Source organism: Prunus persica, chromosome G8 (assembly GCF_000346465.2).
Source record: "Prunus persica cultivar Lovell chromosome G8, Prunus_persica_NCBIv2, whole genome shotgun sequence".
In the NCBI taxonomy this organism is placed as follows: domain Eukaryota; kingdom Viridiplantae; phylum Streptophyta; class Magnoliopsida; order Rosales; family Rosaceae; genus Prunus; species Prunus persica.
This window is the reverse complement of record NC_034016.1, coordinates 17,773,177-17,798,123: the sequence shown is the minus strand read 5'-3', so window position 1 is coordinate 17,798,123 and position 24,947 is coordinate 17,773,177. Positions and strand designations below refer to the sequence as shown.

At 38.9% G+C, this 24,947-nt stretch overlaps 2 protein-coding genes and 2 pseudogenes across 2 annotated transcripts; 2 read left to right on the top strand and 2 right to left on the bottom strand.

Moving 5' to 3' along the window:
* Positions 1,904-2,733, bottom strand: LOC18766897 (annotated as a pseudogene).
* Positions 4,873-6,040, bottom strand: LOC18767219. The gene has a single exon (XM_007200765.2). It carries the CDS (start codon positions 5,922-5,924, stop codon positions 5,010-5,012), a length of 915 nt encoding a protein of 304 aa, XP_007200827.1. The 5' UTR covers positions 5,925-6,040; the 3' UTR covers positions 4,873-5,009.
* On the top strand, positions 16,494-17,287 carry LOC18766751 (annotated as a pseudogene).
* LOC18767292 lies at positions 24,081-24,947 on the top strand. Its single transcript, XM_007201627.1, has one exon. The coding sequence runs from the start codon at positions 24,081-24,083 to the stop codon at positions 24,945-24,947; it is 867 nt and encodes a 288-aa protein (XP_007201689.1).

Genomic DNA, 24,947 nt, shown 5'->3' with positions numbered 1-24,947 from the left:
AAATCTTCTGGTATATAAATGTTGTGGGATACATTTCTGAATGTAATTTGGGAAAGCGTGCCAAATGGTTGTTCTATTCATGATATTTTGATCCTTGTTCGCAGAATTCTGACTTATATGTTTGTTCTAAAACAATTGGTTAATGTTGTTGCATCTGTCTTGTAGCACTGCTGTGGTTGCTTACTGCAGCATGTATCAAGACGGGGAGGCCTCAGACTGCTAAGAGAGCAGTTGAACAGGTGGAGCAGCGGCTCTCAAAAGATGGGTGGCCAGAATACTATGACGGCAAGGCAGGGAGATATATCGGGAAGCAAGCGAGGAAGTACCAGACCTGGAGCATCTCAGGATATCTGGTAGCTAAACTGATGATCAAGAACCCAGCCAATCTTTCACTAATCTCTCTTGAAGAGGACAAGAAGATAGCCAAGCCAAAGCTCACCCGCTCCGCTTCCTTTCGAGTCAAACTAGTGGCAGCAGCATACATGATGCAATACAGGTATATGAGATTTCTCTTTACCCACCAATGCTGGAGGGAAACTCTGATTAAACTGATTGAGTTGCAGTTTTGTGATTCATTAACATGATTTGCTAGTATGCTACTGAGATATACAGCCCCTGCATTTTCCTTTTCAGTTTCTTAATATCTGGTTTTGAATAGTAAATGGTCTATAGTCATTTTGGAAAGTAATGCAACATGGCCATTGTTCTGCTTACCAATTATTTGGCTAAGTATTTCAAGCTTTTATGGTGGGAATTTGCGTCCTATTTTCCTGCCATATTCAGTTTGATAGGTGTGCAAATATTTTTCTTTTGTTGTTGATAAAATTATTTTTACAAATGTGCCAAATTGTGATTTGTGGAAATAAGTAATGTGAGAAACAATATATATTCAAAAGACTTGTAGCTCAAGTGGTTAGGACAAATTCAGATTTTTTTTCCTCCCAATATATAGACAGGGCAAAAATAACTATATACAATGACTCTTAAAAGACCTCGACCCTCAAGTTCAAATTTGAACAAGTGTCAAAGTCTGTACTTTTACTCTTTGGTTACTGATTATGGCTTTGAGCCCAATGCTCTCGACCCTGTATGTTCTTTGTTCTTCAGGTGATTTCTTTCTGTAAAATTACTACTGGATCTTGTTAAGAAATGGTAGGGAGAAAATGAAAATTAGTCTTGGGGTTACAATTTTCTCTTCTTGTTTGCACTTTTAGTTCAAAATTTTGGGGTCTTTAGATTTTGGGCTTGAACTTCAGTTGCTAGTTGTTGACCAAATTTGGGTTATGTGATTTGAACTGTTTTTGTTATACGACGTCTCTCCTGTTGCCATATCTCATTATAAAAATGATAATGTGAACCAGTTTGTGTAGTGGACTGCTTGTAGGAGTGTTCATGAAACTAGAACTATATGATGCTCAATGGAATAGTGGCAAATTTTCTGAGTTAGAATTTAGAAATAGGTGCAGACATGAAAGGTTTGTTATTGCAAAGTACCTTGCCTGCTAGAGGTGCTGTTGATCGTCTTTTTTAAAAATTTGTTGTTTCTGTCTGTAAGGATAGCATCATGGCCTTTGAAACAGATTATGGCTAAGATTAGTGCTGAGGTATTATTAGGTGGTTAAAGACTAGATTGTTTAACATAAAGCATGTTTTGTCTCACCGTGTATATTATAAGGCAGGATGCCTTTAGCTGAGCTGAGATTCTTCTGTGTGTTCATTTTCCTTTTTCCTCTGTCTTAGAAAACTTTTAATTTCTTCACTGGTAATTGGCGATTGTCATAGGTTCCTTTGATAGATATCGGTTTTATTGAATAATTTCTATACTTGGTGTACGTTAAGTGTTTCGAAGGTTAATGGCACAAAGTTGTGATGGCAGATTAAGAGGGCGGCAGAGTTTGCTGAAGGTTGTGTGAAAGACTTCATCTTTGGATCAAAAAGGCAACCTGAAAGAGAAATTGAGAAGCTGGCCACCATCCACCTTTGCAAACTCATTTGCTTCATTTTCTTCCACACAAGCTACTTTTTTTGATTGCATCATCTTGGAGACCAATGACCAGCTGCTTGGCTGTGATTTTGGACCGGAGATGAAAGAAAGATGGGACTCGAACGCAGTGAAAGTGACTGCTTCAACATCTCTCAAAGTGCTAACAATGGCAATAGTCTTATTGTCCTTGTTGAGGGATGAGAAACTCGATCCCTTGACATTTCCCATAGCTTTGTGGATTGCCTTTTTCACCATCTTCCTAGAGGTCAAGTATTTCCTGACCTCAGTTGTGAGTGCTCCACATTCACCTCTCTGTGTTCTTCGCATGATTGATTGAAGGTCCTGTACGCATTCCTTGGTTTGCAACAAGGCATCCTTGGCAGCGCTACAAATATCCAAGAGCCTCAGAGAGCCATCTAATAGCTCATTAGTCCATTTCTCATTCTGCTCTTGTGCCAAGGCTTGTTGAGTGAGGGGCAACTAAAGCAACCTATCAACACAATCATGCAAGTTTTGGAGGCCACTCAGTTTGTGGCTGATTGATGATGATGATGTAGAGGTGGCCTCAGAAGACCTCAATCTACACAAATGTTCATCAATTTCTTGAACGACTGGGTGTGGCCTTGAAGGGAAGCTGTTAGAGCGAGTGTGGAAAGCCATTTCTTTTTTTGTGTCTTGTGAGAAGAAAGAAGAGAAGAGCTTGTTGTTAATGTACAATTGAGATTGATGTGTTCATTTCCATATGCATCTGCTTAATATATAGTGTTGGTTGAGGAAGGGGACATGGAATCCCATCCACTTCAATCATCAGTGAGAGATAACATGATTTCGATTTGGATCTATACGTCCCCTAGGAAATGTTTACACAATGTCTCTTCTCCCACCAGCACACCAACTCATTTTGCTTATAAAATCTCATTGCATGCTTTCATAATGTAATAACCATTCAGTCATGACGAACATATTGGACAGAGAGATCTGTAAATTAAATATGAGATTGCACGAGTGGCATTGACTCTTTGCAGGTCCTTGACATGATTGTTAAGCAGGGAGCAGGCAAGATCTGCAATATGCATTAGTTTTATGACCATGCATTGTGTTTCCGAAATATTAAAAATGGTTTTTTTGCAGGCTAGACAAATTAGACTGTTCCCTAATCAGAAAAAAAAGCCAGTACAATTGCCATTATAATTAGAAGGGTTTGAGATCTGAGTCTGCCATGTGATTGTCATTAGTTAGCCCCACTCATTTTTTAACTTTAATCCGCGTTCGACAGAGTGAGCAAGAAAATTTTAATTTGTGGCAGCCATTTCCCTTTCCATCCAGAGAAGAGAAGGTTTCTGGGTTGAATGTACAATACATTCTGGTGATTTACCTTTCTTCCAATAGTTCCACGCCATGCCTACAGGCTGCATCTGCCTAATCTACAGAAGACTCCAAGGTAAACAAAAAAATTTATCAACCTTTTCCCATACAAGATTGTTTTGATTTGGCCAAGTGTTATCTCAGCATGGTCTCCCCTTCACTGGCATCTTAACTCATTTCCAATTATTTTTACATATAAAATCATACGACTAAAGTTTCTTAACCTTAAGATAATGCTCCATATTGATGCCATGCTATATTATATTTTGAGCAATGGTGATAAAAAATAAACAAGGGCACGAAGGGATTGAAACCTTTTCCTCATACCCAAGAAAAGGCAATACCTATTATTTAGTGTCTTCCCCATCTGTACTTGCACCTGTTTGTTTGTTTTTTTTCTCTCTCTTCTGTTTCATGCAGCAGCAATAATGGTGTGTGACACGTTTGCACGTGAAAATAAATACGTTTTTTTATGCTAATCGCCGCTGTAATCCTGGATATTAGATCGAGAAATACGGCACAGATGAAGCTTCTTAATTAATTGACATTAAGCTGTAATGTAGTTTACATTAGTAACAAACCAGACTGTGAAGCTTATGTGTGAAGTTCCTGCTATCTGCCTATCTGGTTGTGGTGGTTGTATATTTCCACTAGGCACAAAAATCTTTTTCCTTTTGAATTGAATGTGATGATGCCTTTTTCTCCAATCCAATGTCTCATTATGGCTCAACTTGCACAAATTGTAAACACTTTTCAATAACCAACAATTTAAATAAGTTCCACACTCACCCCATGACTACATGAAAAAACAATATTTAAATATAATTTTGGCTGATATAAAGATCATATGGATTTTATGGATTTCAAAAAGATTGTATAGCAAGAAAGCAAGCAACGTCGTATCTTAGACTTCACCTATTTTTAGTTCTCTTTTTTTTTCTTCTTCTTGAAAACGGGTTTTTAATCTCTGTTTTGTTGAAAAAAAAAATAGTGTGAGATGCAGAGCTAGCCTGCCAAGCTATCCTGTTGTCCCCCTAACAGAAGGACAGCCAGCATATGCTCAGTGCTTAGAGCATGTGAGAATGAAGTCCTCCTTTGAATAGCCTTAATTGATGTTGATTATTGATGATCTCTCTTGGGACAATTAGCATCTTGACAGCCTTGACATTTGATATAATCTGCTTTCAGAAATCCCATGTGATCTCAATCATAATTTTGAAAACTCCTATAAATTTACCTCTCAAGACTCCCAGTTGACAGAGAAGAACTAACTTCTATGGTTAAAATAGCTTTTTTGTTGAAGGGGTGAAAAATTAAAGACTTATTCATCTTGTAATTGGACTATAAGGAAGTTCCCCTTTCCATTAAATGTCTTAATTGATACCTTGCTTATAGGATCATAATTGGAAAATTTAAAAGGTAATCAACAGAATGAGAGCTTGCAGGAATTCATGATCAGTATGATGAACGAACCTTGTGGGATCCGAAAAATAAATGATTATGAAGAGAGAGAAAAAGTAGACGCAATTTAAGCAAAAGAGTATTCATCATTTTGTATTACAAAAGACAATACATGTATATTCATTTATGTACATAAGACCTAGCATCTTAGGCAACAAAAATCTTGGATGTTCATGATACTGCAGCAAAATTTTCACAATTAGTTGCTCAGGGTGTTGAGGAGGGAAACTCTATTCTTGATTAAACGCCGGAAAAGACACTCGAGCCCTTCTTCTAGATCCTGACTGCACATTTCCAATTGTTGCAGCTCACTCTGCACGTTCTCACTGTCGACCATGCTGTCAGAGTTGCTTGTTTCTTGACACACAAGGGAGCTCAATGCAGCATCTACATCAGCAAATTCATTTATTTCTGTTTTGTCTTCCTCACAACCAACTTTTTTGGTGAGCATCAGCTTGGAAACAAAAGACCAGCCTCTCATCTTTGATGCTGACTTTGCTCCAGAGATGAAGGACAGAAGGGACTCAAACACTGTGAGAGAGACGGCTTCAACCTCTCTCAGCACACCAATCAAAGCCACAGTTACATTGTCTTTGTTGGTGGATGAGAAGGTGGATTTTTTCTGAGAAGTTCTTAAAGTCCCCAGGGCCTTGCAGACTGCCTTCTTGACCACCTTCCTTGAGGCTAAGTATTTCCTAACCTCATTTGTGAACCCGCTTTTGCCTCCCCTTCTTCTGCGCATGATCGACTGGATTTCGCGTGCGCACTCCTTTGTGTGTATCAAGGCATCCTTGGCTGCTGTACACACATCCAAGAGCCTAAGAGAGCCATCCAAAAGCTCATCTACCCACTTCTCATTTTGCTCTCGGACAAAGGCTTCTTGGGTGAGGGGCAACTGAAACAACTCATTGAGACAGTTATGCAAATCCAAGAGGCCACTCAATTTCTGGCTTATGGAAGATGACGAATATGAGGATGAAGAGGAGGCATCAGAAGCTGCTATTCGCAACAAATGATCTTCACATTGCTGAAATAGAGGGTGTGGTTTCGAAGGCAGGCTGATCGACCGAATATGGTAGTTGGATTTCGGGTTTAAAGCTGAGGCAGAAGCCATTTTTTTTCTTCTTTGCTAGGAAAAGAGAGAGATAGAGAGAGAGATGATGGCCTTGAAATATTGTTCAGCTTTGTTAGCAATTTCAAACTTGGGTTTTTGCTTTCCTTTCCTTCAACACCTACTCTACATGTATATATATAATGGAGCAAAGCCTCAAAGAGGAGGAGACAGAGAGCATCTTATCTTATCATCACACACAAATCAATGGGAGTTTATAGCATGATTTGGATTTGGATCTAAAACACCATCTCAGCGATGTTCATGCAATGCTCCCTAACACCAACACAAACTCCAACTCATTACACAATTATTTTAGCTTGTCCATATCTCAATGTATCTCCAAAGCCTTTAACCATTGAGATTTGGTTCATGTGTTAGTGATGTGGCTGCACGAGGGGGGCTGGCTTAAATAATTCATGCAAACTCAAATTTGCATTGTAATGTGGTGTAGTCTTTAATTAATTTAATTTGCAGACAAATACAAAGATGAAGCCTCTTGGTTAGGCAAGCCCTGCCTCTCTGGAAGACAAGAGAAGGCTGCTTCACACTTGCACACGTGCATACTTTAACCACAATGGTACCATAATGCCGTGTGAGATTAATTGTAGGGCAACAATTTACCTTAATTAACTAATTATAATCACCTGTCAATGCTCAGTGTCACGTGTGACTTCCTTGATGATACAGCAAAGCAATGCTTGTGTTTATCTGGGCTGCTCTGCTATCATCAATTTGTAGTATTTTATTCCCTTTTTTCATAAGGGTTTGTCACATATTTTCGAATATGACGAATGACTGCTTTTGGTAATCAACTTGATAATGCCCCATATTACTTCGTTAACATGAAATGCCTCAACAAGTAGAAAAGTCAAGTCGAGAGCTTGTGGAGCGGTTAAGAGTATTTACCTTAATTTTTGTTTTTTTTTTGTTGTTTAATGGGCTTAGCCAAGTTGGTTAGAACGGATATGCTCCCCACTCAGCAGCTCCCTACTTGACACTAGAGTTCGAATCCTCCACCCACTAATTTAGTTTAGATTAAAGTTGAATATTTTTTTTTCCAAAGATTAAAATTGAATATCATTTGTATAAAATAAAAAAATTGTCGATTGTATAAGAAAATAAATTCCAATTCCCAACTTGAGAAAACATATAGAAGTTCCAAAATGTGGTACGTATGTATTAATTTCTTGTGTTTTGATACTGTTGTAATTGGATGAAATTAGGTGTTATGGGTTAAAATTAATGAAAACCCAAATCGGATGATTTGCTTTTTTTTTTTTTTCAATAGCCAGAAATTTGTTGTTGTTTATTTGCCTCTCTCTCTCTCTCTCTCTCTCTCTCTCTCTCTTCGTGTTGGGTTTTGATGAGTGCTTGATGATTTAAGTGGTCCCAATTTTGGGATGCACTTCCAGCACCTTAGCTGGTTATTGTATTCCAACTTCTTTTCTTGTTATTTGATCTCCTCATTATTTAACAAATTATCAGAAAGTTTCCAGCTTGCCATAACCCATGTTGTGAGTTCCAACTTCCATTGCATAGCTGACATGTACAGGCAAACACAACACTCAATTATAACATTAATTTTGTTAAATCCATCAAATTTTGAGTGTTCAGAGGAAGCAAGACCTGCAAACGCCACGATCTTTTTGTCTTTGAATGATGCAAGGAAATAATTTAGGCTTCTTGGAGCAACTATGTCCCCTACTGTTGGAAAAAGACATGTGGAGGTTTAAATCTACCATGCACATTGTGTTAAACTTATCATTCTTAATTACTCTACGATGTGAATCTTAAGAATTGTTATATGTGTTTAATCACAATTTGAGACAAATGGAATCTTGACAACGATAAGACGAATTAAATTACACAAAATTTGGCAGAAGCTAGCCTCATATTCTGATGCTTATGGTTGAAATCTAAGTATTGAACAAAACGGGCACTTGGTTGAATTAGCTTTGATTTTTCCTATCATGGCATTGGTATTGAAATTAAAAAAAAAAAGGAAAAAGCAAAGACAGAGAGCAGATATGTTGTGTCAAAGGGGCATATTACTTTTGAATCTGAAAAGAAAATAAGTATATATCTCTTTAATATACAAGTATGTTTGTTTAATCTCTACAAAATTGGATGCCTATTCTATACTGCATGAGGATTTTCATGCCTAATGGCTAAATATGTTGAGAAGGGAAACTCTGGTTTTGATTAAGCGCCTGAACAGGCACTCAAATCTCCCCATACGCCGGTACAACCAACGCCACGTATGGGGCCTGTCCGCACACCGGATAACCTACACCACGTGGGACCTCACTTTCACTTGGTGGTACTTGTAGTAAATCCAACATCCGAGGAGGTACCTAAAGTAGTGCGTATAGCACTCCAAACTGACATTCTAGACTCTGTTGTACCCTTGTACAACCATATATAATTATATAAATAATTCTAATATTTTGTAACTCTCCACAATAGTCTAGCTCCCGATAAATTCCCCCTAGAATGGTGAGATTACTCCGGGAGACTCACGGTCAACCAAGGGTCAAACTACTCTAACCCTGGTCAAACGGACCTGCAGAACCCACGACCTCCAATTTTCGATCCGAAAGTCTCTATGGGTTCTACCAGGTACAGGACACTTGTCCTGCGAGTTTGGTTCAGATCGGACGGTCGGATTGCTCACGATCGCACGATCTGACGGTTAATATAAAATATAAACTTAAAATTATTATTCGGAACATCCGGGACTCCGATTCACGATCCGTGAATTCCTACACGATCCTATAAATACCTAGATTAACATATATTAAATTTGGGACCATCCGACGGTCCCAACCTATCGAACCCGGATAACGCGCAATATGCGATTATCCGTTTGATAGTCAAACGACGTCCGAATTGAGATCCGCGAAATCCTACGCACTCGTGACAACCTAAGGATCTCATCGGAACACATCGCTACTTTTCTACTGTGCCCACGCGGCGCCGCACGTGCCGGCAGCGCGTGGGTGCCCAAAGCGATAACACTTCGCCGGAAAATCTCAAAACCACGGTTCCAAACTCCTACCCTAGGTATAACACCCTATTTGGAGCCACTTTTGTTCTTGGACCTACCTCAAAAAGTGGCCGGAAATGGCCGATCACGGCGGCCGAAGTTCGGCCGATTTTCAATTCGAAAATCGAGTTGTCTACGCTAAGAATCGATCTAATCCTACCCAACAGGCAGCTAGAGCATGAAAAATAGGTGAGAAACCATACCTTGCTCGTCGGATTTGGCGGCCGGAGGAGGGAGATCGGCGACTTTGAAGTTTGGACGACATCGGCCGCTTCATCTCCAAATTCCGGCGAATCCGCGGCGGCTGGCGGCGGGAGATGGGTGGGGTAGGAAGAGGACGACGCCCTGGTCATTTTGGTACCGGCCCCGTCCACAGCCGTGGCCGGTGGCCGGAGTTACGAGGAGAGAGAGAGGTCGCGGGAGAGAGAGAGAGAGAGAGAGAGAGAGAGAGAGAGAGAGAGAGAGAGAGAGAACCAGATTTTTATAAAAAATCTCATTTTGAAATATTTACAATTATGCCACTGGGCTTCTTTTGACCATATCTCTCTCGTTACAACTCCGATTCGAGCCCACTACGTGTCTATGAACTCGTCTCAGTACGACCTATCCAAAAATACTAGTCACTGCCCCAAACTCTCTCCGGTTAAAAATATGACCAAAATGCCCTTAAATAATTAAATAATTAAATAAGGGTTAAATTTGGGGTCGGGGTGTTACAGTTCAGGTTTTTACAAATATGAAAACCTCAAAAAATTTATGGAGAGCCCTGACCAAGCAGAACAGTTACCACAGTGCAGTTCCAGCTCAGTAATCCCCAAGTCCAGCCACTTCTGCCCCTTTCAGACTGAAGAGGCCACAATTCCGCCCATTCAAAAAGCCTTCCAGGGCTCGAAATAGATTAAAACTCTGCCAAACTCAAATTTTAGTATCAATTTACAGCTGAAGCTTAGCAGTTAAAGTTAGTTACAGTCTAATCCAGCACTGACATACCCAGTCTAGCCCAGATCAGAAGCTTCTATCCATACAGAAATGGAATTCCAGCTGTCTTTTTATCTTTCTAGAGTTGATTTTTCCCTTTCTAGTTTTGTAAAAGTCAGTTCTGCCTAAAACAGTCAACTTTACTATAATTTATTTTGGCCAGAACTACCAATTTTGTATTGTGATAAATTATGAAGCCTTCATCAGTCTTAGGCAGGAAAATAACTTACTTGGGAGATATTCCTCACCCAAATTCACAATCGCTTGTTTATAAATTAGTAACTTGGGGCGCAAGTTATCCATTTTTAAGGAAGTTTGCTAGGATTTTTACTACTAGCAGTGGCACGCTCGCACACTAAAGAAAGTTGACTTGTTGACCAGTCAAAGATTTTCAAGGCAATGGGGAACTTTACCCTTCCATCACAGGAACAAACACAAAACGGATAAACAAAAAGTAAAATACATATTATGCTACTTAAAAGTGTAGCCTACCTTTTTATAAATAAATAAATAAATAAGAGGTAGGCTACACCCTTTAAGTAGCATACTCAGTTTTTATTTGAGCTAGGGGTCCTCTTTTTTAAAAGTAACAGTACTTATTTGACTTTAAAGGAATGCCATCCTTGATGAAATCATAAAATGAGTAGCTAAATTACAAGCCAACAAAATTTCTTTTTCCTCAATAACTTAAAAGGCACCAAGTACTGACAGACAAATCTTATAAGACATGAATCAAATTGGCATGTAAGTGCAGACAGATAAGCAGAATTGTTTTTCTTGCTTGGACAATCTATAATGAGAAGGGAAGGTAGTAGATCCAGCAACAAATATCACTCTCAAACCAATTGAGGACGACAAATTTCTATTATAACATGTGAGACAATTCAAATACCTCGAGATTTGCTCCAAGTTCTCTATGTTTCTCTATTGAATCTTTTCCACCAGAAAATGCATACCTGTTTATCTGCACTGCACCCAAATTCTTTATTTTGTTAATCCTGAAGAATTTTTGGACCATTTGGACTGTGTCATTTCAGGTAGAAAAATTTGGCACTGTGAAACTACGGTTTGGTGGTGTGGGAAAGCTAAGACAAGAGTAGATGATGGTTTCGGAAAGGGAAGACAGCTATTTGAAGAAATAGAGAAGCATGTTTTTCACCGAGTTTAAAAGGTTACAATTTGAAACCATGCATCAATTAAAGACTTTGGCCCTAGAATAAGAGAACATCGATAATGATTGTGCAAGAGTCTCAGTAAATAGAAAGGTTGTACAAATAAACCCAAAGCAACAGCAAACGCAAACCTTGTTCTTAGTTTCCTTTGCAGAATCAGTTACATAAATGGCAGAATTTGGATCACTGGGTTAGTGAGGATAAATAAACAAAACAGTACCCGCATTTTCTCTTGCAGCTTTTTGGGATCGAACTACTCCCCTTCTGAGAAAATATCTAGTGAAGCCATTGATGCCATGGCTAGCTGGCCAATATATTCCTCAAAAAGCTCACTACCAAAAAGCATAGCGAAGATTGCCGCAGGATCAATAATTGTGTCGCTGAAAGAAAGGGAACCATTCAAAAAATGTCAGAAACACGCAACTATGTGTTAAGCTAACACACACATACACTGTGACAAATGCAGGCAACCTATGAGTGCGTGTCAGACACCTTTCAATCTTAGAATTCATAAATTCACAGATTAAGAGCAAGAAACTAACGTTGAGATCCCTGATTTTCCAAAAGCATCGTGTGCTTGGTGTTGGCCTGGGTCACTTAAGACTTGGTAAGCTTCTCCCAAAACCTGAATCCAGGGGTACTGCCCCAAGAGTTGTGCATACCGTCATTACAATAGACAGAGGAACATCCCCTTGAGCAATTAAGGTCACCTGAAAGGCTATTTCATACAAAGCATTGAATGGAGTTGAATAAATGGCCTAGGCGGGCTAGGCGGGCTAGGAGGGCGCTAGGCGGTCTAGGCGGGGGCTAGGCCATCTAGGCGGGCTAGGCGGGGGCTAGGCGGTCTAGGCGAGCTAGGCGGGGGCTAGGCGGGCTAGGCGGGCGCTGGAGAGAGAAAGAGAGAGAGAGAGAGAGAGAAACGAGGATGACGACGGAGTTATGTTTAGGGTTTAGAAAAGGGCCGAACAGCTATACTATTTTTTATAATAAAAAAACCGTAGTATAGCCGTGCGGCTATACGATTTATTTATAAAAAAAACCATTCTATTTGCATTAGTTATACTTTATAGATATTAATTTGCTAGTTTCGATATATATACTTTATAGATTTAAATTTTTGAATATATATTATTTTTATTGAATAGTATGTGAAAACTGGGTGCATAATACATGAATTTTATGTGTATTATTGAAAATTTTGTAAAAAACAAGTGTATTTAACATGAAAAATACATACGTACGTGTAAAACACAAGTATTAAACACGGAAATGCTAAATTTTTTATACGGCTAATAACTTTGGAAAAGTAAAAACTCAAAATGGTACAATAGAGACTCATGTAAAGGCCTAATAGTAATGAAAAATGCTCTAAGCTAACGATAAACAAAAGTTGTGGAAAGAGTATAGCCGCGCAGGGTTATACTCTTTATTTTTATGTGTGAAATCCCGAGTATAGCCGCTCGGCTATACTATTTCCAGTAGAAGAATTCAAATCTGGCTCAAAACTAAGCACCACAAGATGTGCTAGAGTAAAATAGGATGTGTGACCTGAAACGACATTGTTTTTAGACTATTAGTTAACAATATCTTCACATAAAAAATAAAATAGAGAATCTCAACTCCATAAGTATGCCAGGAAACTTAGAAAAGGCTTTTAAGGTCACTTAACATCAACTGTAAGAGACTTAATGGAGCCAAAAGGATACATATCTCCAAGGACACCCAGACTGCTGCTGCCCATTGTGTTCATACTCACAGCAGATATTGCCAGGTTAGGGAAAACTTCGAAAGGATTAGTGTTGCATGCCCACCAAAATTTATGAAAGTTTCGACATTTCAATCTGAGCATGAAACAATGAAGATCTTCCATGTTCTTACAATAAAGTTTAAGAAGAGAATTTTTATATCTTTATTACCAATTTGACCAAAGCCGAAACAAAACTGGAACACAAGGATTCACCGAAAGCCAGATCATTTCGTAAGGTTTACATTCTATTTGATTAATACCTCAATTGATATTGCTCGTCTTTGTGCTTCTCTAAACCCGCAAACAGCTGCTGATATATACCTGCAAATTAAGACTCTCCTTGATAAAAAAAGACTCCTCAAGTTGCACATTTGCACCGCAAAAACTCCAAAACAAACTAAACAAACATGCCCGGCACCACAACCTTAAAGAATATTTGTATGAGTGCAAACTCTGCCAACAATGCTCGTATACAAAACTAGCTTCTGTCTTCATATGTCAAATTAAAATCCACATAGACAGAGAAGATTGAATATATACTTTCTTACTGTGAAAGCTTTTTTGGCTATGAAGTCATTATGACAGCAAACTATAGTTTCTCAACTGTTGCTTACAAATTATGAATACTTTCTTTTTTCAAATTATAGTTAACTTCACTCAATAATTTATACAAACTTGACAGAAGCTAAATCAAATAGCAATAATACACTAATACAAGGCTACAACGCAATTTTTTTAGAATTTTTGAGCTAAAATTAGAGTGAATCTTTACATAATGAAAGCATGGTATACATTACCTTGAGCTTTTTCCACGACAACACACCTAACAATTAAAGTCACCAACAGTTAAAGGCAACTTACCCCACAAAGAAACCGGCAATATGTACTAACAGCACAGAAAGAATAACCACCCAACATTCTCAGATAATATACTGGCCCACAAAATAAAATCTAGTATGTTTGAGAAAGAGAGCACATTTGGAAGGAACCACAGGCAAGACAATCATATTTTACATATAAGTAATTAAAAAGATATTTATATGCACAACAAATGTACCTGCATGCAAGCAGTGATGCAGCTAGCTAGAACAGCAAAAAGTGGTGCAAAAGGTATCACAATTTTAACCACAGATAACAGAATAGAGACATACAAGAACCTAACAAAATTGGAGCAACAACGACCTACAGATGACAGAATAGAGACAATGAGCCCCAGCTGATGGATAATATAATATTACTGAAGTTTATTATATTTAACTTAACCTGCTTGGTGCTCATTGACAGTTTGGCAGCATCCACAGGGGCGTAAGTCCCAGCCAATATCTTTGTTAGTAGAGAAGTCAGGGCTACTGCCCCAAGAGTTGTGCATACCGTCATTACAATAGACAGAGGAACATCCCCTGGAGCAATTAAGGTCACCTGAAAGGCTATTTCATAAAAAGCATTGAATGGAGTTGAATAAATGGCCTAGGCGGGCGCTAGGCATGCTAGGCGGGGGCTAGGCGGGCTAGGCTGGGGATAGGCAGGCTCTAGGCGGGCTAGGCGCTCTAGGCGGGCGCTGGAGAGAGAGAGAGAGAAATGAGGATGATGATGATGCTATGAGGCAAGATAGAGAGAAACGAGGATGACGATGGAGTTATGTTTAGGGTTTAGAAAAGGGCCGCGCGGCTATAAACAAGATGACCCTAGTAAAGCCGGTCGGCTATACTGTATTTTTAAAATCTAGAGTATCGTGGCTATACTATTTGTTTTTAAAAAAAAAAAAATTAAAAATTAAAGGAACGCATAGGGTATAGCCACCGGCTAAACTAGTTCCTTATAAGTAAATTTAGGTTTTACCCATAAAAAAACTTTCACTTTTGGAAAAAGCCAAAGCTTTTTCAAAAAAGACAGAAAAACCTCTCAACTTTCAAACCAAAGACATGCAAATGTAAAGGATTCCTTAGGAAATCAAAAAATAAATAAGGGCAATTTTGTCCATTTTGGCTTCTTTTAAAAATTTTCTCTCTCCTTTGGGCTTTTCCAAAGTCTCCCTTTTTTATAATAAAAAACCGTAGTATAGCCATGCGGCTATACAATTTATTTAAAAAGAAAACCATTCTATTTGCATTAGTTTATACTTTATAGATATTAATTTGCTAGTTTTGATATATATACCTTATGGATTTAAATTTTTTAATATATATTAGTTTTATTCAATAGTATGTGAAAATTGTGTGCATAATACGTGAATTTTATGTGTATTATTGAAAATTTTGTACAAAATCTAGTGTATTAAACATGAAAAATATACGTGCTTGTAAAATACAAGTATTAAACATGGAAATGCAAAAAAATTTATACTGCTACTAACTTTGGAAAAGTAAAAACTCAAAAGGGTACAATAGAGACTCGTGCATCAAAAGGGTACTTCTATGATAGAGTATTAACAATGTACTTCTATGACAGAGTATTGCCAATGTACTTCTATGATATAATAGTATTAACAATCTGGGCTTGGCTTGTTTTGAGTTGGTCTGGTTTGTTCTTTCTTCATCTTTTCTTTAGTGGACATGTGTTAGAAATAGCAACATTACAAGCACTAATCAACATGACAGTAAACTAGCAATGTTACTACCCTAGACTGGAACATTACAGGGGTAGACATACATTAGAAATAGGATGTCATAGGAAACTAGCAGTTTTATTATCTTAGACTGGAACATTACAGGGGTAGATATGCATTAGAAATAAGATGTCATAGAAAACTAGCAGTGTAATTACCCTAGACTGGAACATTACAGGGGTAGACATGTATTAGAAGTATGATGTCATAGAAAACTAGTAGTGTTATTACCCTAGAATGGAACATTATAGGGGGTAGACATGCATTAGAAATAGGATGTCATAGGAAACTAGCAGTGTTATTACCCTAGACTGGAACATTACAACCATTAATTAATATGACAGTAAACTAGCAATGTTATTACCCTTGACTGGAACATTACAGCCATTAATCAATATGACTATGACTGGAATATTACAGCCATTAATCAATATGACATTAAACTAGCAATGTTATTACTCTAGACTGGAACATTACAGTCATTAATCAATATGACAGTAAACTAGCAATGTTATTACCCTAGACTGGAACATTACAAGGGTATATATGCATTAGAAATAAGATGTCATAAGTTGATCAATGGCAGTCACGTAATTTATAGTAACTTAAACATCAATTTCTTATGTAATAGATGAGTTTTTGATGTGTTTCTAAAGTGCATTCCATATGAGGTTTTTTTTTATAATTTCAGCCCATATTTTGGGTATATTAGTGAAGCTCCCTATTTTTAACTAATATGCTTTATGCTTAACTTTTTCCCCATGTTTTATATTAATTAAGGCACTTCCTAATTTAGGCCTTTAATTTATGAATCATTTTATTTTGCATGATTTTGGTATAAATTTATAATTTATAATAAAAATAATTATAAACAATAATAATAAAAAGAAACGCCTAGGCTCTTATTGCTCTTATAGGCTCTAGGCCCCTGCCTGCCACCCGCATTGGCATTTTCATGTTCTTTTTTCCTAGATGAAATGCATGTTGCTTTATCATACGACGCACCAGACAATAACGCACAATGTGTGTTTGGCCAAACAAACTTGATATGGAGGTCTGGGAGGTGCTATTGGTTTCCATTTCGACAACAATGAGAAAGACGATCCGTAAGATGAGCTGAACTTAGCAATCATTCATCAACTCAATTAGCTGGGCATTCACCCAAAATTCAATACACAAAAAAGGCAGAAGGTGAGAAATTATGGTGAAAGACATTTCTTGTATCAAAGAAAGTCAATGCCACTAGTGCACTGCCTAACAAATGTTAAAAGAAATGGGTGATGAGTTCGAAAGTTGGGGGAAATAGGGAACACGGCGTGGACATTGTTGAGATAGGTTAAGAAATTCTTGGCAACCAGGAAGATGATGAAAAAGGCGATTCAGAAGGCCTTAGGAAATTTGAAGGGTGCTTCTCCCTCCAGTAAAGAGATTGAGGCTGTGGCAATGGTTAGCATGCTGAAAGAGGGGGAAGCAGTTACTCGGACTGTATTTAAAACGATGTTCTCTTTTATCTCGGGTCCGAAGACACAATCAAAGCAAAGTGGATGGTCACTGGTCTCCAATTTGATGCACCGTAAAAGAGTACCAGCATATAAGGAAGAAGAAACGTATGCAAATGAATTTGCAAATGTGGATGGAGCTTTGAGCTCATTTGTTGGTCACAAGGCAGCAAAATCTGATAACATCATTGAGAACACACAAAACCAAATGCAAAATTTGGAGTTGTGCCTATAAGATCTAGAAGAGTCACTTGAACACCTTTCAAGGCCTTTGATCAAAACCAGAGTTTCCTTCCTCAACATCCTCAACCACTAGCTTAGGATGTTAACTTAGTTCTGGATGATTTATCCAAAATTGTTTTGGCTCATGCTTGTACATGAACAATATATACACTTACAATATACTTTCTCGGATACTCAATCAATACTTTTCTCTCCACAATTTACTTCAATTACAGTATTTTTTGTATAAAACACAATTAGGCTATGTTTTAGTATATGGGTCCAAGCTCATGAGAGAACCTTATTAAAATACCAGCCCATAAGTGAAACACAGTGTTTCACTAACCCTATCTTCACTTTTTTTCGGACAAACCCTATCCTCGCTTATCTCTCATCTCTCCGCCTCCATCACCTCCCATCTCTCTCTATCTCAATCGTCTCCTCTTGCGCACCTTTGAAATAAGATGAGCTCAGCATCAGCTACAAAGAAAAGAAGAAAAATTCAAAGATACCACAGACGAGTAGAAAAGAAGTCGTCGCTATCACTAGTTAGGTCGAGAAGAGTAGAGAAGCAGCCACCCAACCCACCGAAGCCCCCAGATCATCCCAGGCTGCCTAGGAAGGCGCCCAGGAGCCGCCTAACTCCCTAGCACCTACCCCTAACGGTTAGGGTGAAATGGCAACGACGTCCTCTCGCCTGGCTCCTAGGCAGTGTCCTTCCGCCTAACACCTAGGAGGCACCACCTAGGCGGATTTTTCGAACATTGATTCTAATACTGGAAGGATCACTGTTCAATGAATTAACCTCAATTTTATTTTAGGTTTTTTTTCTTTCTGATAAAACTTAATAACATCATAACACGAAGCATTTGCTGGTAAAACTCATAAGTTTCACAAACATGTTAAATCGATGTCAAGTTTGTCCATGCCTAATTATCTCCAGGAAAATAATCAAATCAGTGGGACTAATTAATCAATGACACTCAAATGTCAAACTCAGATCTCACATCCAATAGAGATAATTGTGCTGGTTTTCGTGTTGTTCGGGGAACAGTTCATCAAGTCTGCTACAAAGCATTTTTCTACAATATGGAAACAGAATATCGCATGGTTATATAAATTAATCTGTAGGTATTAATTGCATGGTTTTTCCACTAGCTCCTGGAGCAAAAATCATGAAATTAAGATGAATTAACTAATCACCTACATTAATAGGATGCATGGTTTTTGCCTCTCCATGTGCGATCATCACATTAAAATTTAATGATTCTTCAATTATAATAGCAGACTCTGGGATTTTATATGCAAAATGAATCAGCTCATGAGTTGATATGCTGGTCTGGGATTTTATTCTTGTGAAGTACTTAATATTGTTAACTCCTAAAATTTTGATTGCCGAGCCTAGTAATGTGGACTTGTGACTCAATGTGGGGGCATTAAAGGTGTAATGTAAAATTGGTCTTATCACGTAGAAAACCGACGGCCCAATGCCCTAAGTTCAGCCCATTATCTAATTGCACTACTTAGTGGCCCAGCCACAAAAGTAGCTTTCTTCAAAGACGCCAGTGCCCAGGAATTTGTGGTGCCCTGTGTTGGTGGCTTATTTGTGGAAAAGCAGTTTGGCTTATCAGAGCAGCTGAGCCCGCCCACTACGAACTTACTGGGCCAGGCCGAGGTGGTCTACTCTTGACCTGACCGCCACCATTTTACAAGTTTTATTTTTAACTTGAATTTTAATCTTTATTTATTTAACTTACTTTTTTTTTCTTTTTTTATGGCATTAAAATTTAATTTGTGGAGGGAGCATGCATCAAGCTAGTGCCATCCATTAATTCAAGATCGGGAGGAAGGAGTTGAATGCCTATATATTTAGGCAAATTGATCAAAACAAGGGTCTCCCTCCTCAACATCCTACTTGTATACAAATACTAGTGTTTTCAAAGGCATGCCTAGGCATGCGTTGAGGCGCGCCTCGGAGCGAGGCGGAGGTGATTCGCCTCAGGCGCAGCTCAGTTTAGCGAATGTCATGAAAGGCGTACGCCTTGAAGTCGAGGCGGTCCGAGGCGGCCGCTAAACACAAATACGCTGTAAAAGGCGCAAGCCTCGCGAGGAAGACAGACTTCCTTTATTTGAAAAATCTGATTCCAGACGACGTCATTTGCACGGGCTGTGTTGTTTTGTTTCCCTTTAGTTAAGCTGTGCGTTTCAGTTTTAAGTTTTAATATTAGACACGCACCGTTTTGTTCAAAGGAAACTAGTTTACCCATTTATTCCTTCCCTCTCCCAAAAGCCAAAGTTCCTAAACAGACCAACAGAAACCGCCTCCCGCCTTCCACCATCAGTTCAGTCCACCTCCATAATCTACTCTTTTATCTATTCGAACTAGGTAGAAAGGCACTAGACTTAGAGAGATAATTTAACCAAAAGGATATATAGTAAAGAATTGAGCAATAGTAAGAGAAATTTTGAAATAAACATGCTTTGATGGTTAATTTATATTCTAGAGTGGCATTTAATACATTAAATAGCTGTTTTATATTTTTGTAATTATAATAACTCAATACCCGAAAGGCTTACGTTTCAACGCTTTAAAGCTTACGCCTCGCCTCATAAGGTATAAAACGCCTCACTCTAACGCCTCGCCTTTCAAAACATTGACAAATACATCCTCTGATATCAAATTCAAATCATGTTACCTCTCTCAGGATTCCATGTCCCCCAACTCAACCTACCCTATATATTAAGCAGACACATATGGAAAAGAACATTAACCACAACTTCTTCAAGGTCTTATATTCTATCTTCTCACAGCAAGAAGAAATGGCTTTCCACATCCGCTCCAACAGCTTCCCCTCAAGGCCACACCCGTTCAAGAAGTCGATGAACATTTGTTTAGATTGAGATCCTTCTGAGGCCACCTCCGCATCCTCCTTATCAATCAGAGCCACAAACTAGGTGGCCTCCAAGACTTGCATGGTTGTATTGATAGGTTGCTTCAGTTGCCCCTCACTCGACAAGACTTGGCCCATAATTAATTAGAAATGGACTAATGAGCTATTAGATAACTCACCTAGGATCTTGGATGTTTGCTGCAGTGTCAAGGATGCCCTGTTGCGAACCCAGGAATGTGCACAAGAACTTTAATCAATCCTACGAAGAAGGCGGGGAGGGAGGTGAGAAACTGGAGTCACAAGTGAGGTTAACAAATAGTTGACCTCGAGGAAGATGGTGAAAAAGACAATCCACAAGGCTATGAAGAATCTCAAGGCAATAGAAAACCGATCAACTTTCTCTTTCCTCAACTAGGATCTTGAGACCATTGCCATTGTTAGCAAGTTGAGAGAAAGTAGAAGCAGTCACTCTTCCAATGTTTGAATCACTTCCTTCCTTCATCTCCGGGCCAAAGTCACAGACAAGCAGCTGGTCATTGGTGTCCAAAAGTCACATACAACCATTCATAAATAATCAACCACTTTCAGTCGAAAACATAATACCAAGAGAAATTTTGGACCTTTGGATGAACCTTAAGGCTAGGGCTTCCTTCTGTTGGAAGGACAAACAGGATACAATTTGGCATGTTCCCCTTGGTTTAATCATCCCTTTAACCAATGCGGAAGGAAGATTGCTTTGTAATAAATATAGAGTCCTTTTCTGCTTCTATCTTAAAAATAAAAAAAAACAGTAAATCCCACATTGAATAAAACATAACATTTTTTAACTACTTAATACTGCTAACTCCTAAAATTTTGATTGCCGAGCCTAGTAACGAGCTTGTGACCCAACATGGGGGCATTAAAGGTGGAATGTGGGAAGGTCTCTTGTTAAGACGCGGACAGCAGGTCCAGTGCCGGTGTTTGCCCCTATGGTTATAGTAGGCTTCTACAAAGATGCTGAGGGGCCACGTATCTGGCTCCCAAGTTGACGGCTAATCTCAGTTGGCTGGTTGGCATCATTGTGGACTGAGATCCGACTGAGATCCGCTGACAGTTGACTTGTCAGAGCAGCTGTGGCTGACATAACGGCATCTAATCTCACTCTGGGCCGACTGAGATCCGCTCTTGACTTGACCAATGACCACCTCCTTTTTACCTCCCTCCTCCCATAACCCACGATGCCAACCCAAGTACATCATCTATCTGATATCAAATTCGTGCCCAATTTGCTTTGTAAATATTCCAATTATTATCATGCTATCCATGGCGTCAGTTAAAGTTAATTCAGAGAACATCTTCCTAACAGATAGAGACCAAGATTAAGAAAAATTACAAAAAAAGGAAAGTCAGTGTTTGACCCCGAAACAAATTTGTAAAGGCAAATGTTTCATCCTCACGTGGGATAATCTCAAAAAATTCACAGGAGTTTCTGAAATTATGATTGAGATCACATGGGAATTTTGCAAGCAAATCAAATATCTCAAGGGAGATGGTAAATAATCAACAACTAATGTCTACTAGCATTCAAAGGAGTATTTGACTCCCACACGCTTTGAGCAATAAACATTATACCAAGAAGGATGTCTAAACTCGGCCATACGGTTGTGATGTATATATACTTGCACGAAGCATACACAATAAATTCTCCAAAGGCCTTCAATTCTATACGAGACGATTACCGAACTGCTCATAATAGAGTTTTATTGCTTTTCCTGCTCTCTTGAAAAAATTGTAGATCCCACATTGGAAAAGTATAATATGTGTTATGTACTTAATATTGTTAACTCCTAAAACTTTGCTTGCCAAGCTTAGTAATGTGAGCTTGTGACCCAATGTGGGGGCATTAAAGGTGGAATTTGGAACTTAGTGTTAAGACATGGACAACCTATGGCACAGTGCTCTCGGCATGGTTGCGTTGTGGACTACTCTACAGTAGCAACCATGGTGGCTTATCAGAGCAGATGTCGATTACACTAGGCCTAGGTCCGCTCTTCACCTGACCGCCACCTTTTTAAGTTTTTTGCGATTTTCCATTACCTGTACAGATTTAATTCAAAACCTATACATTTACTTCTGTCAATCTCTCCAACCACAGTAGGCAGCCAATCCACTTTTGCTTTGCTTATTAATTCGAAATAAAATGTTTGGGCAGCAGTCCAATTCATAAAGTCTGCTAGCTACAAACCATTTTTCAACATCATGGAAGCATAACGCAATTGCACATGATCATTGAAAAATACAGATTGCAAATCTTGCCTGCTACTTGCTTAACAATCATGCCAAGGACCCGAAAAATAACATGAACTTTATCAGCATATAATTGAGTTTATGCATTAGGGTTAAGCACGTTAGTTTATAGAACTCTGTCCAATATGTAGTTATGAGCTAAATTAATGAGTTCATGAGTTGGGATCCAATTCAATATCATGTTACCCTTCTCACTGGTATGATTGAAGAGGATGAGATTCCATGTCCCCCTCCTCAACCAACACTATATATTAAGCAAACACATGGAAAAGATATTTACATTAACCACTTCTTTCAAGGTCTTCTATTCTATCTTCTCAAAATACACAACAAGAAGAAATGGCTTGCCACAAGGTTTTGGCACAAGAGCAGAATGAAAAAAATAGACTAATGAGCTAGATGGCTCTCTCGCCAAGAGCCAAAAAAGGTTTTGGTTCAATTGGGACAGTCTAGCGAGCCATGATGGATCCAAGTGACCACCGACCCGTTATCCTTCCACTGCCAAGAGCGAGAGGTAGTCGTTGCTCTGTGAAGCCAGCCTTACGCGGTTCCCTCCGCTCTAGAAACCAAGTAACCCAGAGCCTTCGCTCGAGCCACGGGGTTCAACTCCTGGCTTGGAATGGGCGGGCCAGTAAAGAGCCCACCCGAACCCGGCCAGCTAATACTGGGCCAATGTTCCAGCACCTCAAAGCCCCCACTCGGGTTACAAGCTTGCGTTACAAAGCTCGGCGGTACTGACGTTTATAAAGCGTAGTGTCTAATATGAATCAAGCGATGTGGGACAAGTTGCACTCCCTTTGAACCTTAAGATCAGATATTGAATAAGCTCAGAATTTCGTCAATACTTTTCAGTGGCGATTTAGGGAGTTGAGTGTTGAAGATTCCATTTCTCTCAAGGAAGATAACCAATAATAAACACTTCACATTCAAGGGAGACTAAAAGAAAGTTTATAGTGTTGCTCGATTTTGTTTACAACGATTCTTGTGGGTGCTAGAGGATCCTCAAGACCTTGTTATCGGTAACACTGGCTGGTGAAAATAGTAACATCAGTTCAAACATTGACATAAACAATCTTCTTCCAGGAAACAGTAAACACAGATTATAGTAAACATAAACATGGCAGACTCAGATCTCACACCCTTCTTATTATAATAAAAATTATGCTGCTTTTCTTTATGTTTGGGGAACATTGCTAATTAACAAGCAAGTCACCATTTTTCAACATTTTAGAAACACAATGGATGGTGACATTTTAATGCAGAATATTGCATATTTGCAGATCATGCCTCCTCCTTGGCAAACAATCATGTGAATGAAGGACCTGCAAAACAAGATGAATTAAACTAATCATATGCATTGATCAGCATAATTGAGTTAAATGGTTTTTGCCTCTCCACGTATTTGTGTAAACATCATGGTATCGTATATTAATTATGATTGATTAAATGGTTGTAGAATTTTAATGTGCTAAATTAATCAATTCATGAGTTGGAATGATGGGGTGGGAAGGGACATTGCATAAACATTGCCTAGGGAACATATATAAATCCAAATCCAAATCATGTTACCTCTCACTGATGATTGAAGTGGATGAGATTCCGTGTCGCCCTCTTCAATCAACACTATATATTAAGCACTCTGAATTGTACATCAATCAAAAGTTTCCAAGTCTTCTGTTCTATCTTCTCACAACACACAAAGAAGAAATGGCTTTCCACACACGCTCTAACAGCTTCCCCTCAAGGCCACACCCGATCATTCAAGAAGTTGACGAACATTTGTGTAGACTGAGGTCTTCTGAGATCGCCTCCATATCTTCATCATCAATATGCCACAAACTAAGTGGCCTCCAAGACTTGCATGATTGTGTTGATAAGCTGCTTCAGTTGCCTCTCACACAGCAAGCCTTGGCCAAAGAGCAGAATGAGAAATGGACTAATGAGCTATTAGATGGCTCTCTCAGGCTCTTGGATGTTTGCAGCAGCACCAAGGATGCTATCTTGCAAACCAAGGAATGCGTACAGGATCTTCAATCGATCATACGAAGAACACGAGGAGATGAATCTGGAGCACTCACCAGTGAGGTTAGGAAATACTTAACCTCTAGGAAGATGGTGAAAAAGACAATCCAAAAGGCTATGAAGAATCTCAAGGGAATCGAAAACAGATCCATCTTCTCTTCCCCAAACCAGGACAACGAGTCTATTGCCATTGTTAACAAGTTGAGAGAAGTTGAAGCAGTCACTCTTGCAGTGTATGAGTCACTGCTTTCCTTCATCTCTGGACCAAAATCACAGCCAAGCAGCTGGTCATTGGTCTCCAAGATGAAGCACTCCAAAAAAGTTGCTTGTGAGGAAGAAACAGAAGCCAATGAATTTGCACAAGTGGATGCTGCATTGAACTCACTCATTGGACACAAGACAAGCAAAAGTCAAAACAAAAGTGTCGAAAATGCCCAGAACCAGCTCGAGAAGCTGGAGTCATGCATTCAAGACCAAGAAGAAGGAGTTGAGTGCCTATTTAGGCAATTGATCAAAACAAGAGTCTCCCTCCTCAACATCCTTAACCACTAG